Raw genomic sequence first — 22,884 nt, forward strand, 5'->3', positions numbered from 1 at the left:
AATTTTGATATTAAAGAGGACTCCACTTTTGGATGTCACAAATCTCACAACCCCCGCTGTAACTATAATATCAGGTTACAAGCAAACAAACATCCGTATGAACTTACATGAACTTTTTTTTAAAGTACAAATCTTATAAAAAGTATTAGTTAAATAAAAATGGTTTCCAAAACAACCTCCGCTTTAAATATACCCAATGACTTGTCCTCAAGTCATCTGTGGCAATGAATTCCACAGATTCACTACCTTCCTTCATCTCTGTTCTAAACGGCCATCCTTCTGTTGGCACAGTGGGTGATGTGTAACTGGAACAAGCTGCCAGAGAAAGTGGTTCAGGCACTTTCAATTTACATGTTACTGTAAGAGCAGAATTAGCTATTCAGCTTTTTCAGTCACATTCACCTACATTGTCCCCTTAACTCTCAATCCCTTTACCATTCCAGAGCCTGCTTTAAAGGCACCCAGTGACTTAAACTCCACAAATTGACCACATCCTGGCTAAAGAAATTCCTCCTCATCTCAGTTGCCTTTATTTTGAGGCTATGCCCTCAAATCCTGGACTGTCATGGTAATGGAAATGTCCTCTCCATATGCAAAAGGTAACAAGTTCTAGATTCTCTCACAAGAGGAACCATTCTCTTCACATTCACTCTAAGAGGTCTTCAGGAGAAAAGAAGCTGCTGCCAAAAGAAGTGGTTGATACAGGTATAGTAGTATCATTTAAAAAGCAGTTGGATAGTTACATGGAGGGCCAGGGCTTAGAGGGATATGGGCAAATGCAGGAAATTGAGAGTAGCTGGGTGGGTATCGTGGTTGGTATGGACTCATTGGGCAGAAGGGCCTGCATCCATGCTCTATTGCTCTCTGATCATGTTTTAATCAAATCAAAACTCCAGTTGTCCAACACTTATTCTCAGATGACAACTTACCCACTCCCGGTACGGTTCCAAGTGTTAATGTCTGCTTCCAATGTTAACATTTATCCATAAATAAGCAGAATAACAATGTGCATGGTATTCTAGATGTAGTTTTATCAAGGCTCTGTATCACTAAAGCATAACATCCCTAGTTTGTTATTCAGTTCCCCTCGTTTTAAACAACAACCTGAGCATTCTCATTTACTCATTGTACATGCACACACCATCCTTCTGTAAACCATCTCTCTGCAACTCAGAGCTCTACAATCTCTTGTGATAAACTATTTTATTTTTACTTAAGAGCAGAAATGCCAAAATGGACAACTTTTTGTGAAAGAGGAGGAGAATTTAATAACAAGAAATAAAATTAAAATGGAGGACATTGTGGAAGGGAGGGGTTTGATTGATCTTGGTTAAAAGGTTAGCACAACATTATGGGCCGAAGGGCCTGTGCTGTGCTGTAATCTTGTATGCTTTATTTCAAGTTTAGGAAACCAACATCAAACAGCTCTTGTACATTATAAAGAAGCTGGACAAGAACTCAAGAAGGGATCTAGGAAAGCCAGGTGGAGCTTTGGAATCCTTGACAAGTAGGATTAAAGAGAATCCCAAGGCATTCAATCCATCAGTCAAGAGAAAGATGATAACAAGGACATGGATAGGACCACTGAAGGATAGAGGAACATGCTTGGAGACAGAGCATGTGGATGAGGTCCTAAATGAGTACTTTGCATCGGAATTTACTAAGGAGAAGAACGTGGAGGGTAGTGAGGTCTGTGCAGGGCATTTGAGCTAAAGACAGAGGTAGTGTTTGGTCACTTAAAGAATATTAAGACAAATAGATCTGCAGGGCTTGATGGTTATTTGAGAGAGGCAAGAGATGAGATTGCCATGGCTTTGATCAAGATCTTTGTGGCCTTTCTAGCCAGAGTTTTGGAAGAGTGCCAATTTGCTAAAGATCCATTTTCATGAAGAGAAATAGGAATAATGCTGGGTATTATCGATCAGTGAGTATGATGTTGTGGTAAGAAAGCTATTGGAGAGGATTTATGAGCTAATTACAGCCAAACATTAGTGGGGTAAATCATGTCTGATAGAGGTTTTTGAGGACCTGACAACGGTAAATGGTCAAGGTAGAGCTGTCAGTGCTGTTCACTTGGATTTTAGTAAAGTATTTGTTAAGGTCCCTCATGCGAGGCTAATGCAGATGATTAAGATGCATGGGTTCCATAGTAACTTTGCCATTTGTACTCTGAATTGCTTGCCCATAGAAGGCATAGAGTAGTGGTTGATGGGACTTACTGGGCTGGTGATCTGTGACTTGTAATGTTCCACAGTGAGCCATACTGGAGTCTCTTGCACTTTAAAGGGCAGTACATCATTAATGGCAAGACCTTAACAGTGTAAATGTACTGAAAGATCTTGGGGTTCAAGTTATAGATCCCTGAAAGTGTCTGCACGGGTTGATAGGGTGATAAAGAAGGTGAATGTCATACTTAATCAAGAGATTCTGCAGATGCTGGAAATCTTGGGGAACACACACATAATGCTGGAGGAATTCAGCAGGCCAGGTAGCACTTATGGAGGGCAATAAACAGGCAAAGTTCTGCCCCTTTCTTTCCAGTCCTGATGAAGGGTTTTGGCCCTTAGTTCCATGCAACATGGTGGGTGGAAGGGTCTGTTCTATGCTGTACTATTCTCTGTTCATGTTTGCCAGATCTTTGTCCACTCACTTAACCAACCTATATTCCTCTGCAATTTCCTTATGTGGTCTTCTCCTGCTAATTTCCTACTTCAATTGTGTCGTCAGCAAATTTAGCAATGCTATCTTCAGTGCGTGTCTAAGTCACCAACACCATTCACTCTGGCACACCTTTTGTTCTAATTTTACTTAGCAATGACCTATTCATTCCTCTTCTGTGTTCCTTGTTAGCAGCCCATCTTTTGTCCACACCAATACTTCTTGCATGTGAAACCTGAGATATGGTTCAAAGTAACTTTATTATCGAGGTACATGTATTCCACGATTTACAATCCTGAGATACATTTTCTTGCAGGCATACACAGTAAATCCATGAAACATAATAGATCCAATGAAAGACTGAACCCAAAAGGACAGATAAACAAACTGTGGAAATACATAATAATAATAATAAATAAATAAGCTATAAATATCGAGAACTGGAGATGAAGAGTCCTTGAATAAGGTGTGAGTGAAGTTATCCTCTCTGGTTCAAGAGCCTGGTGGTTGGTGATAACTATTCCTGAACCTGGTGTTGTGAGTCCTGAGGCTCCTATGCCTCCTACCTGATGGCTGCAGTGAGAAAGAGAGCATGCAGTAGATGGTGGGGGTCCTAGACAATAGACACTGCTTTGTGGGGAGGGCTTTACCTGTGATGGACTGGGCTATGTCCACTACTTTATGTAGGATTTTCTGTTCAAGGGTGTTGGTGTCTCCGTACCAGGCTGTGATGCAGCCAGTCAATATACTCCCCACCACATGTCTATAGAAGTGTGTCAAAATTTTAGATGTCGTGTCAAATCTTCGCAAACTGCGAAGGATACTGAGGATATCTGAGGGTACTGTATCAGATGTGCTCTGGAAGTCACTTGTAGAGCATCCACTGTTTCCCTTTAATGTGCAGCACATATTACTTCAATAAACTTTTCTATGTTCTAAACTGGTGAAACATAATTTCCCTTTCACAAAATCTGCCTGAGTACCTGGCATTTTTTTCTGAATAACCCGTTGAATCATCGCGGCTTTTAATAATTTCCTTGATGGAAAACTATCTGGTCTGTGATTTCCAATTGCCTGTGTCTGTCTTTTTAAAATCATTAAATGTGTTTTCTCCCCAATCTAATGAACCAGAAGAGTTAGTATCTGAAGTAGGTGTGAATCTTTCTTGTATCTGGGGATTACAGAAAGTTCAAACAAAAACATCAACCATCTCTCCTCAGTTGTTTCTTTGAAGGATCTCTGGTGAAGTTCATTGGGACTCGGAGACTTGTCATCCCACTGCTTTCACAGTTTGCTCAGTACCACGTCCCTTCCGATTGAAATTTTTATGAGTTCCTTTCAGTTCCTGGTTAGTTATTTCCACGGTAGTCATGGAATTGTACAGCACAGAAACAAGCCCTTCAGCCAACCCTGTCCATGCTGCAGCTACGTGTATTCTGTGCAGTGAAGTATGATGCAAAATACCTGTATAATTCATTAGCCATCTCCTTTTCCACAATTAATTCCCCTGAGTCACTTCCAGGGAACTACTATAATTTTGCTAACTTGTAACTATATCTGTAGAAACACTTTCTTTGTATGTTTCTGGCCAGTTTTGTCTCATCACAAATAAGAGAAAATGTGCAAATGGTGGAAATCCAAGCAACACACACAAAATGCTGGAGGAACTCAGCAGGCCAGGTAGCATCTACGGAAATGAGTACAGTTGACGTTTCGGGCCGAAACCCTTCATCAGGACTGGAGAAAAAAGCTTGAGGAGTAGATGTAAAAGCTGGGGGGAAGGGAGAGAGAGCCACTAGGTGATAGGTGAAACCTGGAGGGTGAGGGATGAAGTAAAGAGCTGGGAAGTAAATTGGTAACAGAGATAGAAGGCCATGGAAGAAAGAAAGGGGCGGGGAGGAGCACCAAAGGGAAACGATGGGTGGGCAAGGAGATAAAGGTGAGAGAGGGAAAAAAGGATGGGAAATGTTGAAGGTTGGGGGGGGTGGGGGGCATAACTGGAAGTTTGAGAAATTGATGTTCTTGCCATCAGGTTGGAGGCTACCCAAACAGAATATACGGTGGTGTTCCTCCAACCTAATCACGACAGTGGAGGAGGCCAAGGATGGGAATATTGGAATGGGAGTGGGAAGTGGAATTAAAATGGGTGGCCACTGGGATATCCCACTTGTTCTGGTGGATGGAGTGTAGGGGCTCGATGAAGCTGTCTCCCAATCTATGTGGGGTCTCACAGGAGGCCACACTGGGAGTACTGGACACAGTATATGACACAGGTGAAGTGTCACCTCTCTGGACGGACTGTTTGGGGCCTTGAATGATAGTGAGGGAGGAGGTGTAGGGGCAGGTGTAGCACTTGTTCTGCTTTGCAAGGATATATGTCAGGAGGGAGATCAGTGGGGAAGGACTAGGGAGTGATCCCTGCGGAAAGCAGAAAGTAGGGGAGAGAGTTCTCAAACATCCGGTAATGCCACCCACACCACCTCTTCCACCATTTTCGAATCTCTTTTCCCTCTTTCACCTTATCTCCTTGCCTGCCCATCGCCACCATCAGGTGTTCCCCCCTTTTCTTTTTTCCATGACCTTCTGTCTCTTTCACCAATCAACTTCCCAGCTCTTTATTTCATCCCTCCCCCTCCAGGTTCCACCTATCATCCTGTTTCTCTCTCTCTCCTCCCCCTACTTTTTAAACCTACTCCTCAGTTTTTTCTCCACTCCTGCCAAAGGGTTTCAGCCCGAAAGGTTGACTCTGCTTGTTTTGTAGCTGCTGCCTGGTCTGCTGAGTTCCTCCAGCATTTTGTGTGTGTTGCTCAGATTTGTCTCATTCTGTTTTTTATTCCTTATTACTCTGTTAGTCTTTGCTGTTTTATATGTGATCTCTTGACATGCCACCTGTTTCTATAATGTTGATACTTTTCTTAACTTGTTAGTTAACCACAAATGCTGGTTCCTCCCCTTGGAATTTTCTTTCTTGTGGAAAGAAACTATTTCTTCTATTTGGAAAGATTCCCTCAAATGTCTACCTCTGCAACACCTCCACCTCTGCCTTCCTGCCTGTCCTTTTGGTACGATGTTTATCCTTGGACATTAAGCTCCCAGCTGTATTCTGATTCACGATTCAGTGATGCCTACATCATACTTGCCAATCTGTAACTGTGCTGCAAGTTTATCTACCTTATTCCATATCGTGCGCGCATTTGAGTATAACACCTTTAGTCCTGTATTCACCCTTTTCAATTTTGTTCACCTTATATGTTGCAACTCATCCTGTTGATTATAATTTTGCCCTATCACCAGCCTCTCCTTGCTAAGAGTCTCACTACACATTGTCTGTTTGTAAACCAACAATCTCATCTTCTGAACCCCTGCACCAGTTTCTCAGCCCACACATCCACCTGCCAAATCATACTATTCTTACCTTCACTGGTACATGGCACAAGCACAATTCAGTGATTACTACCCTGGAGGTACTACCAAGCTCCCTAAAATCTCTCTTCAGGACCTCTTCACCTTGTCCACCTAATGTCATTGGTGCCAATATGTACCAAGACTTCTGGCTGCTCACCTTCTCCCTTGAAAGTGCCATGGACCTGATCTGAGACATCCCTGATCCTGGCACCAGGGAGGCAACGTGTACCGTCTGGGTGTCTCTGTCACACCCACAGAACCTAATTTTTATTCTTTTGACTAAGCAATCTCCTATCAACTCTGCAGTCCTCTTCACCTTTCCTTTCTTTTGAGCCACAGCACCAGACTCAGTGCCAGAGACCCGGTCGCTGTGGCTCTTCCTGATAGGTTGTTCCCCTCAATGGTATCTAAAGTTGTATACTTATTATAGAGGGAACAGCCACAGTTGTACTCTGCACTGTCTGTGCATTTCTCCTCTTCCTGACAGTCACCTAGTTACCTGTCTGTTTTGCTTTTTACTTCCTCAAAGAATCAGAACAGGTTTGTCAGTCAAGATAGATAGATAGATACTTTATTCATCCCCATGGGGAAATTCAACTTTTTTCCAATGTCCCATACACTTGTTGTAGCAAAACTAATTACATACAATACTTAACTCAGTAAAAAAATATGATATGCATCTAAATCACCATCTCAAAAAGCATTAATAATAGCTTTTAAAAAGTTCTTAAGTCCTGGCTGTAGAATTGTAAAGCCTAATGGCATTGGGGAGTATTGACCTCTTCATCCTGTCTGAGGAGCATTGCATCGATAGTAACCTGTCACTGAAACTGCTTCTCTGTCTCTGGATGGTGCTATGTAGAGGATGTTCAGAGTTATCCATAATTGACCGTAGCCTACTCAGCGCCCTTCGCTCAGCTACCGATGTTAAACTCTCCAGTACTTTGCCCACGACAGAGCCCGCCTTCCTTACCAGCTTATTAAGACGTGAGGCGTCCCTCTTCTTAATGCTTCCTCCCCAACACGCCACCACAAAGAAGAGGGCGCTCTCCACAACTGACCTATAGAACATCTTCAGCATCTCACTACAGACATTGAATGACGCCAACCTTCTTAGGAAGTACAGTCGACTCTGTGCCTTCCTGCACAAGGCATCTGTGTTGGCAGTCCAGTCAAGCTTCTCGTCTAACTGTACTCCCAGATACTTGTAGGTCTTAACCTGCTCCACACATTCTCCATTAATGATCACTGGCTCCATATGAGGCCTAGATCTCCTAAAGTCCACCACCATCTCCTTGGTGAAACCATGCTGATTTTGGGTTGTTTTTTCACGTGCTTCCAAGTACCCCGAAACCTCATCCTTAAATATTGGACCCATCCTACCAAACATTGAAGTCATGCTAATAAACCAATAATTTCCTGTCCTTTGCCTCCCTCCTTTCTTAAAATTGGAGTGACATTTGCAAATTTGCAGTGCTCTGGAACCATTCCTGACTGTGGTGATTCTTCAAGAATCACTGCGAGTGCTTCCACAATCTCTTTGGCTACCTCTTTCAGAAGCCTGGGGTATAGTTCATCCAGTCCAGGTGATTTGGCAACCTTTAGACCTTTTTGCTTTCCAGGCCCCACCTCCTTAGTAATGAATCAGAAGCAGGGTTAATATCCTCTGCGTATGTCATAAAATTTGTTAACTTAGCAGCAGTACAATGCAAGACATTATAAATGTAGAAAAAAATAAATATATGAATTACAATATATATGTATGTTAAATAGTTAAATTAAAAATGGTGCAAAAACAAAATAATAAAAAAGTGAGGCACTGTTGATGGGTTCAATGTCCATTTAGGAATTTGATGGCGGTGGGGAAGAAGCTATTTCTGAATCGCTGAGTGTGTGCCTTCAGGCTTCTGTACCTCCAGCCTGATTGTAGCAATGAGAAGGGGGCATGTCCTCGGCGATGGTGGCCCTTAATAATGAACACTGCCTTTCTGAGGCACCGTTTCTTGAAGATATTTTGGATACTACAGAAGAGAGTTCACTTACTTTGGTCCCCCACTCTTGAATTTCTGGCATGTTGCCAGTGAAGACTGCTCACTTTTCACAAATTATCACTGACAAACTCCACTGCCTGTAAAAGGTTAACCTTTGCACTTTCTTCCTTGGTGGTTCACCAATTTTCTGCGATACGTCTTTAAATTTTTTTTTGATTCCTATATAAATTGACTGCATTAAGGATGTTGGATTGGCAGGCAGAAATTCCATCCGGATGTTTCTCAATCAGGGTGTGCTGTACAATTGTCAATAAGCCTAACAGCTTGATTTCCGCAGAAGCTCCATATCCCAACTCATCAGACGTTACTTAAAATTTCAGAAGTCATACATGCATTCTTATTAACATAGTACTCGAATGGTAAACTATCCATTCTTAGCTCCTGAAAGCATCGAGGCTTAACACTTTTCCCAATAGCTAACAATTTCTTTTTATCAGTTCTTGACATATTTGAACAACACAACACAGTTGTGCAATCCATTGTTTTCTTTGAACCTGATACTGTTGTGTCTTTGTAGCAGAAGGAACTATCAGGTGGGGTGCGATTTTTTTTTTTTTAAAAAGAGACCTATTTCATTGGCACTGTAAATATCACCTGATCAAAATTTTTGAAGCAAGACAGCGAGTTTTGTTGATTTCCATGTTTCTGCACTTAGAGCATTAGCACTATCTTTCTCGGCATGCGTTTTCTTGAATTTAATGTGCCGACATTTCCAGTGAGACAACCAACCATCTGCTGCTTCAAAATCCCGTGACCAGCTTCTTAGATAACTCCTCTGACTTGTTTGTAACTTTGGTCCACTGACACACGCAGCTTGTCCAGTTACAATGGAAAATCATTGATTGAGGGCCTCTTAAGCATCTGGATCCTTGCCTTCACGCTTTCATTTTTGGGATGTTCCCTGTTGTCATTTGTTTAATGCCTATTGCCACAGTTTATCTTGCTGATCTATCAAGCGTGCAATTGTAGATTTCGGCACTCTAGATGTCTCTGCCTGCTGACGATGAGTGGTGGTAGGCAGATGACTTTTAATTTGGTCCAGTAGGGTAATTTTTTTGGCAGTTGCCAAATCTTTTCATGCCACCTTGGCAAGGGTCTCTAATTTTTTTAAAGTCAAAATTAAAGCAAAACGAAATGATCAAAAATCACTGATTTTTGGATCTTCATCCATCGACCCAAATGGACAGTGTAACACAAGTACACGCTACTGACGTTGTTTAAAAACTGTTTGCTCTAAGCAAGGCATGGTGTCTGCCACACAACAGCCATACAAGTGCACTTGACTGACGCTTGTTAGAAACAGTGTCCTGTCCCAATGAAGCGACATTGTGTTCCAACTAAATGAAGGGAAGCCTGGTTATTTTCTTCATTAGTTTTTGTTCTTTAAGAGTTGTCTCAAATAAGTGGCTGTCCTGATTAACCAATGACCCAATTAACTTGAATCTGTTGTAAAATTCTGACAGTGGGGAATGTTGTTTTCAGTCTGAAAATTAGACTGTGTTTGCTGGAAATCAGAAATAAAAAAACAGATCATGCTGCTGAAACTCAGATATCATCTGTGGACAGAGAAATTTTAACAATTCAGGTCAGAAATCTTAGTTAAAGCTTTAACTCTGCTTCCCTGTCCACAGATGCAGCCTGATTTCTTGAGCACTCCCAGCATTCATTGGTTTATGCTAGCACCCACAGAGTGGTCATTATTTTCCAAAAGCTTCTAAATGACTTTTAAGAAATCAAAACCTAGGAGGTCAAACGGTATCTGTGGAAATATACAGAATAAACTTATCAGTGTCATCATGTGAATGTGGAATTTGCATAAAATACTTAACTACATTGTGTACATCGAGTTGCATTGCACTAAAATGACCAATAATGTACACTACCTCACTTTTTAAATATACAGTATTTCTGTTTTTGAACATTTTTAAAATCTATTCAATATACATAATTGATTTACTTGTTTGCTTATTATTATGTTTTGTTTTATTTATTTTTTTCTGTCTCTGCTAGATTGTGTATTGCATTGAACTGCTGCTGCTAAGTTAACAAATTTCACGTCACATGCCGGTGGTAATAAAACTGATTCTGATATCACTAAATAGTAAGATAATGCTGGTAAACCTGAATAAATAATCAGTAATGCGTGGACAGTGTCTATTTGTAAGTAATCAACAAAATATAAGCAGTGGTTTGACAATTTAACGGATAAACTATGCATTGTGAAATGAGATGGCAGTGAAAGAATAACACTTTTGTGGATGAGCAAATCTGAAAACTTTATCTCCTACTTCTGCTGCAGTTAGTGATTGGAATTTTTCATTTGGAACAGAAGTGTTAGATGCATTATCCTAAATGATCATTGAACTATTGCCTTAACAATTTATTTCTCTAACATGATTTTTTTCTTTTACAGCTATGTGATAGAGAAAGGTGTCTGCTATTTGGTCTTATGTGATGCATCATATTCAAAAAAACTGGCTTTTGCGTATCTCGAGGACCTGCAGGCAGAATTTGACGAGCAGCATGGAAAGAAAGTCCCAACAGTCTCCCGCCCTTACTCGTTCATTGAATTTGGTGAGTATATCATTCCCTGGTCTGGCTCTTTTATTTGCAGTCACTCACACCTAGCTGCCTCCTTGTTCTGTTTATAGGTGTTCAGTGAGGGTGAGACTTTTGGAAGGGAAGCTTTAATCTTTATTTGAAAAGAAAATTAGTCTAAGCATTCCACACTCTTTTGATTTTCTCAGGAAATTGAGATCACGAGACAATTACTTTTGGAGAGTAGCGTACCAGATTTAAAATTCAAGTGGGCCCGTTGGGATTTTCTGTGGAGTTTGAGATCGCGGGACAGTTACTTGCAGAGAGTAACGTGCTAGATTAAGAAGGTGAGTGGGACCTGTTGGGACTTGCTGCAGAGCTTGAGATTGTATGGATTATTAGGAACTTGGCAAGGGCTAATAAAAAGAAGTTAGACTTAAACAAAGCGACCATTGTAGGAGCAGCCATTGTTAGAATGCGCCAGGGTTAGAATGGGGAGCTGAGGCTTTGGATCAGGATGCTTTGGCAAGAAGAGGTGAAAGCTCAAGTAAACTTCTGTCAGGTTTCTTACTTCCTTGCTTACTGCCCAGTTAAAGCAGTGGGAATGACAGTCGGGACATTGGAGGGCTCCTCTTGCGGGATGTGGGAAGGTAGAGAGACTTTTGGTATCGCTGGCTACTACACCCACAAGGTCATCCAACTGCAGCTTCTTACAGACCACTTCAGGGAACTGCAACTGGAGCTGGATGGCCTTCGGGTCATACGGGAAATGGAGAGGTGATTTACAGGGAAGTTGTTATGCCTAAGGTGAAATGTAACTGAGTGACCATCAGAAGAGAGAAAGAGGATAGGCAGCCAGTACAGGACACGCCTGTGGCATTTGCCTCAATAATGAGTATATTGTTTTGGATAGCAGCAAAGCCAGGCATTCAGGTTTCTGGCACTGAGTCTGGCTCTGTAACTCAAGGGAAGGGAGGAGAAGCAGTGAGCACTAGGGACAGATAGGTGATCTTTTTGTATGAGAATGAGACCTCCAGATAGTATGTTGACTCCGAGGTGCTACGGTCAGGAACTTTCTGGATTGAGTCCATAGCGTTCTTAATGGGGAAGGTGAGCAGCCAAAAGTTGTGCACATGTTGGTACCAATGGCATAGGCAGGAAGGTTGACGAGGCCTTGGAAAGTGAGTTCGGGAATTAGGAGCAAAGCTAAAGGATGGGATGATGATCTCAGAATTGCACCTATGCCATGTGCTAGTGAGGCTAGAAATAGGAAGATAATATTGTTTAACACCTGGCTCAGGAGATGGTGCAGGAGGGAGAGCTTCACATTTTTGAGTCATTGGGCAGTCTTCCATGGCAGGTAGGACCTGTACAAATGGGACAGTTTCCACCTGAACTGGAGGGTGTTATGTTTTGTATCATCGAAACATTAAACTAATTCAAAGGAAGACATAGAGTCCAAAATGTGTGCCTAACGTCATGTTTACTTTAAGCGAGGTGCATATGTAATATGTGGTAGTGTCAGGACGTATATGCATTTCATGTTCGTATACATATAACCAGTAATGAATTATTTAAACAAACTAGAATGCTTAATCAAACAATATATGTACAAGATTACTCAAATATTACTGAAATATTAAATACATTCCTCCCTGCTTAACTATAAAATCCAACTCAATAGAGAACGCATCTCAACTCTATACAAAGTATATGATACGACTACTATATACAGATATCCACAGCATGGTAAATTTTAAATCGTCACATTCAAGCCTAAAGATTTAATCTGGACAATTCTTTCTGTTGTGGAATAATGTCTTTACTGATAAAGGGGTTCCCTCTGCATGCAGTTGAGACTTGTGGCTGTGAAAAATTTCAGGTTCTAAGGCCTCCTCTGTGGTGGTTGTAAGAGTTGACTCTGAGACAGCAGGAAGTAGTTCTGAGAGTAATTTCTTCTTCCTTTTTCTTCTTCTAGTTTGCGCATCTTGATTTTGGGAAGGTTCACTTAGTTCACTGGAGTATTCTCTTATTAATCCTTTCATTGCTCCCCCTACGATCTGATCTCTCCTTTTGGTTTCCTCATCCACAATGTCAGCTGATGATGAATCCTCTTTTTTTGTATCTCCATTGATTCCTTTCTTTTTGGTCTTCCATTCATCCAACTGGGCTTTGGTCTTTGCGTCTACTTTGACAAGCAGTTTTTTTTCTCACTTAAAGTTCGTCAAATAACCTTAATGCATACAGAGTAGATTCTGGTTTTTTATACTCAGAAAAGCTGAATGCTTGTAACTTTCCTGAAGCTCCTTGAACTTCCTTCGAGCTTAAAATTAAGCCAAATTTTGCAAGTCACTGCCTGATTAACATATCAGAGGCTTTCTCAGATAATGTTACCCTACAAAAACTGTTGTAGTCAGACCACTGCTTTAATCATTTCCACACTTCCTCTGAGCCGCCCGGACATTCCTTGTTCCAATATGCTACCCAACCAGAGGCACAGATGTTGGCATCAATGCTTGTTGAGCAACGATTCATGGTGCTCTGAATGGAGACTGTTCTGTCATCATCCAGTACCTTTCTTAATTTGCTTTCAAATGGCTTCATTACAAGGGATATGGCATGCAAATTGTGCCTCCATGTTCTGAAGGTCAAAGCAAGTGTAAAAGGCATTGAGCTCACCTGGGAGCAAAACCTTGTTGTCACCTGTTTCACTCTATAGGAGGTGTTAGCATTCAAGCCTTGCCACAACTGTTGAGCATCCTTCAGTGATTGAGATTTGGTATGGAATTGCCACCTTGCATGTGAGAGGGCTTTCTGGAGATTGTTCCTGGACTTGGTTTCCAAACATGGATGCCATCAACAGAGTATGGTTCATCCAGTGCTGCTGGTTGGGGGAGATTTTGTGGGAACAATCTACAACTGTTTTTAAAAAGTCTGTGACAACTGTTATTCAGATCCTCTGATGAGCCTAATCCTTGAACACAGCCTAATCTGCTGACTAGAAGCAATCCCATAGCTGTTTCGCTGCCTCCTGCGATCACCTCTTTGTTGTCCTTACTACTGGAGCCGTGCCCTTTAGCCTCTGCCTTTGCGGAGGTAGGAGGATCAGATGATCCTCCAAATGGTCAGATTTCCCAAAATGAGATCTAGGGATTGAATGGTAGACATTCCTTATGGTCATATAGCAGTTGTTTAGTGTATTGGATCTCTTGGTGGTGTAAGACCACAAGACATAGGAGAAGAATTAGGCTTTTGGCCCATTCAATCATGGCTAATCCTTTACTCCCCTCCTCATCCCCACTCCCCAGCCCTCTCAAAACTTGCAGCCTGATCTTGACCAGTTGGGAAAACGGGCTGGGAAAAGGCAGGTGGAAGTGTATAGAGAAATTTGCAAGGTTATTGCTGGGACTTGTATAGGTTAGGACTTTATTCCCTGGATTATAGAGGAATGAGGGGAAATTTGATCAGAAGTATACAAATTATGAGGGATATAGATAGGGTAAATGCAACAGGCTTTTTTTCTGTGGGGTTGGGAAGAGTCTAGAACCAGAGGTCATAGGTTAAGGGTGAAATATTTAAGAGGCTCCTGAGGAGGAACTTTCTAACTCAAGGTGGTGCAAGTGTGGAACGAGTTGCCAGTGCAAGTGGTGGATGTGGGTTTAATTGCAGCATTTAAGTTGGGATAAATGCAGGGCTGGTAGTGGTTTGGAAGGCAGAAGTCATGGTGCAGGTCAATGGGATTAAACGGAATAAATAACAGTTTGGCATGGACCAGATAGACCGAAAGGCCTGTTCTGTGCTGCAGTACTCTTTTATGCTCAATAATTGCACCCAGATCCTTTTGTAGGTCTCCCAGCATTCAGCACTTATCCCAATGGCTTTTCCTCCATGTTCTACATTGTCTTCTCCAAGCTAGTTTTCCTATTTAATTGTTCTTAATCATACACCCTTCAAACCAAGTAACACTAGAGATTCTGCAGATGCTGGAAATCTAGAGCAACACGTGCAGAACATTGTAGGAATTCTGCTGTTTAGGCAACATCTATGGAAAGGAGTAAACTGTTGATGTTTCAGACTGTGTCCTTCAGCATGTCCCTAGGACATAGTCTCTGTCCAGGAGTAAAAATGATTTACTCCTGATATGTAAATGTAATGGAGAGTAATGGGAGTACAGGAGAATAGAGGGGGATACAAGGCATTGGTCAGACTGTACTTGAGGTATTTTGAGTAAGTTTGGGCCCCTGATCTAAGAAAAGATGTGCTGGCATTGGAGAGAGTCGAGGAGATTCAAAAGAATGATTCTGGGGACTTCCTGGATTTCAGAAGAATAAGGGGAACCTCACTGAAATCTATCGATCTTATTAACCTGTATCTGATCTCCCCTCAGCATCTGCCGCTTGAAAGAAAACGAACCAAGTTTGTTCAGCCTCTTATGATAGCACATGCTCTCTAACCCAGGCAGCATCCTGGTAAATCACTTCTGTACCCTCTCCAAAGCTTCAACATCCTTCCTATAGTGGGGTTACTAGAGCTTTATGCAATACTCCAGATGTGGCCTAACCAGAATTTTATAAGGTTACAACATAACCTCTTGACTTTTGAACACAATCCCAGAACGTTGTTGGTGGGGTCTCAGCAATGCTAATGCCTTTGAATATCAAGGGTTAGGCGGTTTGATTTGCACTTTTTCAAGATGGTCACTGCTTGGGAATTATCGACCATTCCTGCAAGTTGGCTTGCTGTGTGCAGGTGTGGATTGGTTCATTTGCTGAGGAGGTGTGATTGAAATTTAATGTACACATATCACTGAACACCTCCGCTCCTGACCTGATAACTGGGAGATGACTGGGTGGTAAGGAGCCAGATTACATGGAAGGTGATTGTCAAATGTAACTTAAGTTTTGCTGTTCATGTTTTCTTTCAGACACGTACATTCAGAAAACAAAGAAATCCTATATCGATAGCAGAGCACGGAGAAACCTTGGCTCCATAAACACAGAGCTGCAAGATGTGCAGAGAATAATGGTGGCCAATATTGAAGAAGTATTGCAGCGAGGAGAAGCACTCTCAGGTAAAGCTTCTGTGTCTGAGCAACAACAAATTAGGATGGGTTTCAAAGGTGCATTTAATGTCAGAGAACTGTATACAATATACATCCTGAAATACTTTTTCTTTGCAACCATCCACGAAAACAGAGGAGTGCCCCGAAAGAATGAATAACAATTAAATGTTAGAACTCCAAAGCCCCCCATCTCCTCCCTCCCACACGTAAGCAGCAGCAAAGAAACGATCCCCCTCCCCCACCAGCAAAAGAAAGCATCGGCGCCCCTCATCGAGCACTCAAGTGTGCAGCAAAAACACAGACTTACAGTATCCCAAAGACTACTTGTTCACCGAGTAATTCGACACATCACAGGCTCTCTCCTTCTCCCTTATAAGGGAAAAAGAGGTGTCCCTGTTTCACAGCAAGAGGCGATACATATCAAACAACTCGCTGATTAATGATGTTAAAAGTCTGTTGCGTCATTTTTCCCGAACTCTGGTCTCTGGGCTCACAGCCAGCTGGCTGCTTTCGATCTTCTGTCTCCCATGACTCCCCAGATTCCTGCAGAGACACCGACCCTTCGGTCCGCCGGTTTCCAGAGCCACGAGATCCCATTACTCCGAAGGTGAGCTAAACTCTTAGGCCGCATCCCAGGCATATCGAATGAGGGCCAGTTGTGAAACCCCAAGAGTGGGTCCCATTCCCGCAAAGAACTGAAGTCAGTGTGTAACTGCAGGTCAGGGTCTTCAAAAGAACCCTGAAAGGGAAAAATGGAGATATTAAAGATGGAAATAGAGCTATTTCCGAAGATGTAAGCAAAGCAGTCGCCGTTAGGCTCTGTCGTCTCCTAAGCTCCTTTTCCCCCTGATGTGTTGGGTGGCTCTTTCAAAAAGTTAGTCGAAGAGTAATCTCCCAAGTTACTGTGTGCCTGTAACAATGACCTCAGCCACAGATCTTGGTCAGTCTGATCAGTTAATCAGATTCCATCTCTTTACCTCTGTGTCCTTGCAGAACATCAGGCCTTTAATTGAAACGGTGAGTCCTTCATAAAGCACTCAGTTGGATTGGACCTGTCTGTAGTGGTATTGAAGACTGAGCAGGGATAGGGATTTCCCTCCATAAAGGATATGAATGGACCATGTGCTTTGTATTTTTAAAGTTCAACAGTTTGATGATCACGTTAAATGATGGCATTTGTTTCAAAACAAACATTTAATTCAAGTGTTCATTGTAAGAAACCATATTTGATCAGGATCACCTGCAATTTCTAAATTTGCAGATGAAACAGAGCTTGACAGTATGAGGATAGTGAAAGATTTCAGAAAAATAAACTGGTAGTATGGGCAGACAAATGGCAGGTGAATTTTGATACTGAGACATCTAAGGTGGTAGGAGTACTGAAGAGCAGCGATCTGGAATAAAGGATACTGTTCTGAAGATGTTGAAGAAGAGAGGGACTTTGGGGTATAGGCACAGAAATCATTCAAAATGGTGGGTAAGGTTGAGAATGCAGGCATACATGGTTCTGGGCTCTATCCACACAGACATTTTGTATAAAAGCAAGAAGATTGTGCTGAACTTCCAGATAACCACTTAGTCCAAATACAGCTGGAGTACTGTTTACAATTCTGGTTGCTTCATTGGGTGAAATGTGCAGCGGAAGTTTACTAAAACTTAGTAGGATGTTGGACTACAATTACTAGGACAGATTGGAGAGGCTGGGGCTGGTTTCTCTGGAGATGGCTAAGGAGATAAGATAGAGTTATAGAAAATGATAAAGGTCTGGATGGAGTGAATAGTGCGAGTCTGTTTTCCATTGGTGAAAGAACAGAGGACTAGGAGCCACGGGTATAAAATAATGGGTAAGAAATTAGCAGTGACACGAGAAAAAACTTGGAGTGTGATTTCTGTTCCTTAACAGTCACCTCTTCTAAAAAAATACACAAAACCATGATATGGGTTTCAGCACCTAAGTTACAGAGAAAGGTTGAACAAGTTAGGTCTTTATTCTTTGGAGTGTAGAAGGTTGAGGGGGGACTTGATAGAGGTATTTAGAATTATGAGGGGGATAGATAGAGTTGACGTGGATAGGCTTTTTCCATTGAGAATAGGGGAGATTCAAACAAGAGGACATGAGTTGAGAGTTAAGGGGCAAAATTTTAGGGGTAACACGAGGGGGAACTTCTTTACTCAGAGAGCGGTAGCTGTGTGGAACGAGATCCCAGCAGAAGTGGTAGAGACAGGTTCAATTTTGACATTAAAAAAAAATTGGATAGGTATATGGACAGGAAAGGAATGGAGGGTTATGGGCTGAGTGCGGGTAGGTGGGACTAGGTGAGAGTGAGCGTTCAGCATGGACTAGAAGGGCCAAGATGGCCTGTTTCCGTGCTGTAATTGTTATATGTTTATATGATAATCCCCAATCAGTCCTTTCCAAATGCAAATAGATCCCACCTCTCAGTACTCCTTCAATAACTTTTCCATCACTGATTTTAAGCTTATCGGCTGGGCATGTCCTTACACCCTTCTTAAATGAAAGCAAATTGTCCATCCTCCAGCCTTCTAGTACCTCACCCATGGCAAAGAAGATTTTAAAAAAATTCTGTGACCAGTGCCACAGGAATTTCTTCCCTTGCTTCCCACATCTTAAGCTATACCTTAAGCACCTAGGATATATCTACTTTTGTATGTCTCTAGACAGCCAACGCTTTCTCTTTTGTCACATTGACCTGTTTCAGGACATCACAGTACTTTTCCCTAGATTCCCTCACTTCCATGACCTTCTCCCTGGTAAATGCAGACAAGAAGTACTCATTTAGGACCTCGCCCAACTCTCATGAATGCACATATAGGTGGCCACATTGGTTCCTAAGGGAGACCTTTTCCCTCTGTGATTACACGCTTGCTCTTAATCTACTTAGTTGTAGATTCATGGAGTAATACTACATGGAAACAGGCTCTTCAGCTCAACTCATCCATGCTGATTTTAATCCCCACTCATTTGCCCGCATTTGGCCCATCTCCTACTATCCACCTATTTTATGTTTTTAAATTCTGTTACTGTACCTGCATCAACTATTGTCTCTGGAAGCTCATTCGATATACAAACCTCCCTCTGGTTTAAGAGTTTGCTTCAAGTCCCATTTCAATCTTTCAACTCTTAGCTTAAACTTATACCCTGTACCCTTCCCTGGGAGAAACAGATTGCACATGCACTTCATATATGCTTCATGGTTTTATACACAAAGAATGGAACCACTTAAGCTTCTCCTTTACTTTATCTGAAAGGAATACTTTGTGTCCCCTTTTTCCCTTCTAATTTCCTTTGTAAGTGTGCTCCTACACCTGTATACTCTTGAAGGGATTTGCTTGATTCCCACTGCCTGTCTCTGATCAGAGCCTCAATATTCCCAGGTAGCCAGGATTTTCTTATTCCTACCAGCCTTGTCCTGCACTCTGACAGGAACATGCAAGTTCTGAACTCTGGTCTGGCATATAAAAGCCTTCCACCCCCTCCTCCCATTGCCAGATGTCCCTTTAGCTACTAACAGCCTCTGCCAATCAACCTTTGCAAATTCTTATTTAATGCCATTAAAATTAGTCTGACTCCAATGTAGGATTTTAACTTGTGGACCAGTGCTAGCTTTTACCACAACTATTTTATTACTTTCAGGGTGCATTTTCTTTTACAAACAATTCAGGTCCTACATTCTTGTACCTTTTCCACTTATTGTTAAAAGTAGCTGAAATTCATTATGGTGCACCTCTCCTAATATTACACACTCTTGTGCCTCCCTTGAACTTAGACAACGTGCCACTTTTTTTCAAAACCGAAATTGCTGGAAACACTCAGCAGATCAGGCAGTATTTGAAGAATTTAATTTTCAAGTCATTGACCTTTTTTGTTCCTCAGTTAAATCTATATGGCTTTTTTGTTGACCTTTGTTGCCTATGATCATTGCTCAAACTGTCATTGTTTCATTAATTGTGATGGAAGATGGAGCTTAGTGCAGACAAGTGTGAGGTGCTGGGCTTTGTGAGATATTACAAAGATATAACATGTTATATCGACTAGGCTTATACTCACTGGAATTTAGAAGATTGAGGGGGGATCTTATTGAAACGTATAAAATTCTAAAGGGATTGGACAGGCTAGATGCAGGAAGATTGTTTCCGATGTTGGGGAAGTCCAGAACGAGGGGTCACAGTTTAAGGATAAAGGGGAAGCCTTTTAGAACCAACATGAGGAAAAACTTCTTCACACAGAGAGTGGTGAATCTGTGGAATTCTCTGCCACAGGAAACAGTTGAGGCCGGATCATTGGCTATATTTAAGAGGAAGTTAGATATGGCCCTTGTGGCTAAAGGGATCAGGGGGTATGGAGAGAAAGCAGGTACAGGGTTCTGAGTTGGATGATCATGATCATACTGAATGGCGGTGCACAGAGCCGAATGGCCTACTCCTGCACCTATTTTCTATGTTTCTATGTTGTTGAATCCTAATGGTTTTGTGATACCAAGTTCTTCAGAAGTCAAGAATGAGGTATAAAACTTATTGCTCACAAATGTTTTATTGGTTACAGAGTGGAAAACAAACAAAAAAGAAAAGCCAAGAAAACAAAGAAAAGGGCAGTCGTGGTCATCTCATACTCAAACTATAGATAACGAAAATTGCAGTGATAATAATTAACTTATAAAACAACCAGACACAAGTATCATGACATCTGTTACTGAAAACTAAAAAGTTTCTAGAAAAATAGAGAAGCAACAGTATTGTAATTACTGGAGAAGTTGCTGAACAGTTTCATGTATATAGGTTATATAAAGCTACAAGCAAGCATAGGAAAGTTGAGCTTACAAGTATATTGCTGTAGATTAGATTTCAAGGTAGAATTGATGAAACCATACACAGCCTTTTTACCCCATTGGATGGTCTTGGGGTCTGAGTGGTTGAAACCTATTGTATTTAGCAGAATTGATGGTTCAGATATTTGCTTCACCCTCAACCTACTGGTCCCAGTTGCTACTATCCAGCTTCCACATTTGGACTAATACTTTTTCATTCTGTGTTTTTACAGCTTTGGACAGCAAGGCCAGCGGTCTTTCTAGCTTGTCGAAGAAGTACCGACAGGACGCCAAGTACTTGAACATGCGTTCGACATATGCCAAGCTGGCAGCCGTCGCCGTTTTTGCAGTAATGCTAATAGTTTATGTACGATTCTGGTGGCTCTAAAATTGACTGAATGTAGTGTGGCATGAGTGATCTGTGCTCACTGCACCAAATTCTGAGAGTTCCTGGAATACACTTACTCTGAGGCCTGCAATTTGTTGCCAGTTAGTCTGGATATTGGTCTGTCTTCTTTATGTTGTAATTACTATGATATGATAGGCCTTTAGTATTTGGCACGATTAAACTACATTTACCAACAACAGATGTTGAACTAAAGAAACCCTTTGGAATGTGCATCCTAACATCTGAAGAATAATAAATGTTAATTTTATTTTCGGAATCATTATAAAGATTGGAAATTTTGAAAAATGCAGTAGCAAAATCATCTGCAGAGAGAATGACCTTCTGAAATCTGTCTGTCCACAGGCCCTGTGTGGATCGGAGCAACTGGGCTGAATGAAAGATAACATACTTTGCTGTAACTGTGTAGAAATTGATCTCGCTCATACATTGAATAAAATCACATACCATCAGAATGGCTTTATCAATTATAAGGACGTCCACTGGTTTTAAATGCTTGTTAGAAGATGCTGGGAGATCTTTCTCGTCTGTGTTTTCTCTACAACTTAATCAAGGAACTGGAGATCATTACTGTACCTTCTGTACTGGTGTCTTTATATAGTATGTATACACATCAGTTGTTAAAAAGAGAACAACTACCTGATTTAAACATACGAGGTATCAGTAGTTTCAACTTATTGCTTTTATGTATGACAAAACCCAAGATGATGATCAGACACACAACACATCTGAAAAGGTGTTATGTCATATTTTCTGAGCTTCGGAGAGAGAAAGAGAGACTAAAAGAAAGATGTGATTGCCCTGTAGAGGGTGCAGAGGGCACTCACTGGGGACAGAGTATTTCTGTTTCAAGGAGAGACTCGATAGGTTGGGGGTTTTACTTGGAGAGGAAAAAGCTGATTGAGGTGTACAGAATTGTAAGGATAGGTCGTGAGAGACCTGACCCCTCAGCAAAGGTCTAAAGTAATGTGGTGTAAATTTATAGGAGACCTGACAGTTTTTTTCACTCAGAGATTGAAAATAAATTGAAACTTGCTGCGCAAGGGAGTTTCTCTCACAAGAAACTTTCAGATCAACTTTTGAAATGCCAAAATATTGAACGCCATCAGAAGCCTGCTGGTAAAACAGGTACGTATTTGATGGCCGGCCTGGACATAATGGGCCAAAGGGCCTTTTTCTGTGCTCTGACTCTGTTTGATGCAGCTAATTCACTAGTTCAAAACACACACACAATAAGTAAAAACAGTATATTTCAATTAAGGCAGACATTGCACGTCTTCGTGTGTCAATAAACACAAGAAAATCTGCAGATGCTGGAAATCCAAGCAACATGCACAAAATACTGGAGGAACTCGGCATCAATGCGGAAGTGTAAATAGTCGTTTACTTTTTTCCATAGATGCTGCTTGGCCTGCTGAGTTCCTCCTGCACTTTGTGTGTCAGTGTCTTTGACTTCTGAGACTTCGAAGGTGTTACATTTCCTAACTTGCTTTGAAGCTTTTTTTTAACACTGAAGGGAGCCCGTATTTGAACAGTCATCAATTTCAAGATTTGTTTTCAAATGCTCATCACCATAATAACTGAACAAGCATTTTCCTCAGTCAATAAGGAGACTACTGCAGGAAATCATATTGTAAAACTCTGCACTGCTTGTACCTACTGCTACCCCAGTCTCTCAGCTGGAAGCTGCGGGTAATGGGATTGTGTTGGGAAAGCATGCTTTAAAAGTCTCGTCAGCAAACATTTTCTGCTTTGCCATCACTGAGATGATGAGTTCACATGTTTCAATCTTCATCTTCAGAAAACTGCAGGTGCGAGTTGTGGAACCATTATAGCTGGTAAGGAATCCTGTATCTTGCTCTTGCGGATGTAAGGCTGAAAACCTCGTTAGATTTCAGAATTAGGTCTTTGTCACTGATGCATTGTGAAGTTTTTGTT

At 41.5% G+C, this 22,884-nt stretch overlaps 1 protein-coding gene across 1 annotated transcript in view; it reads left to right on the forward strand.

Annotated features, from left to right (window-relative positions):
* Nucleotides 1–21,401, forward strand: part of LOC140737319 (vesicle-trafficking protein SEC22b) — a 34,798-nt gene extending 13,397 nt beyond the window's left edge. The window contains exons 3-5 of the mRNA XM_073063749.1: nucleotides 10,528–10,688; nucleotides 15,577–15,723; nucleotides 20,774–21,401. Of these exons, the coding sequence (XP_072919850.1) occupies nucleotides 10,528–10,688; nucleotides 15,577–15,723; nucleotides 20,774–20,928 (463 nt within the window). The 3' untranslated portion in view covers nucleotides 20,929–21,401. The remainder of the gene's footprint in view (nucleotides 1–10,527; nucleotides 10,689–15,576; nucleotides 15,724–20,773) is intronic.
* Nucleotides 21,402–22,884: the final 1,483 nt, after the last annotated feature.

The sequence above is a fragment of the Hemitrygon akajei genome, chromosome 12 (genome assembly GCF_048418815.1).
Source record: "Hemitrygon akajei chromosome 12, sHemAka1.3, whole genome shotgun sequence".
Classification (NCBI taxonomy): domain Eukaryota; kingdom Metazoa; phylum Chordata; class Chondrichthyes; order Myliobatiformes; family Dasyatidae; genus Hemitrygon; species Hemitrygon akajei.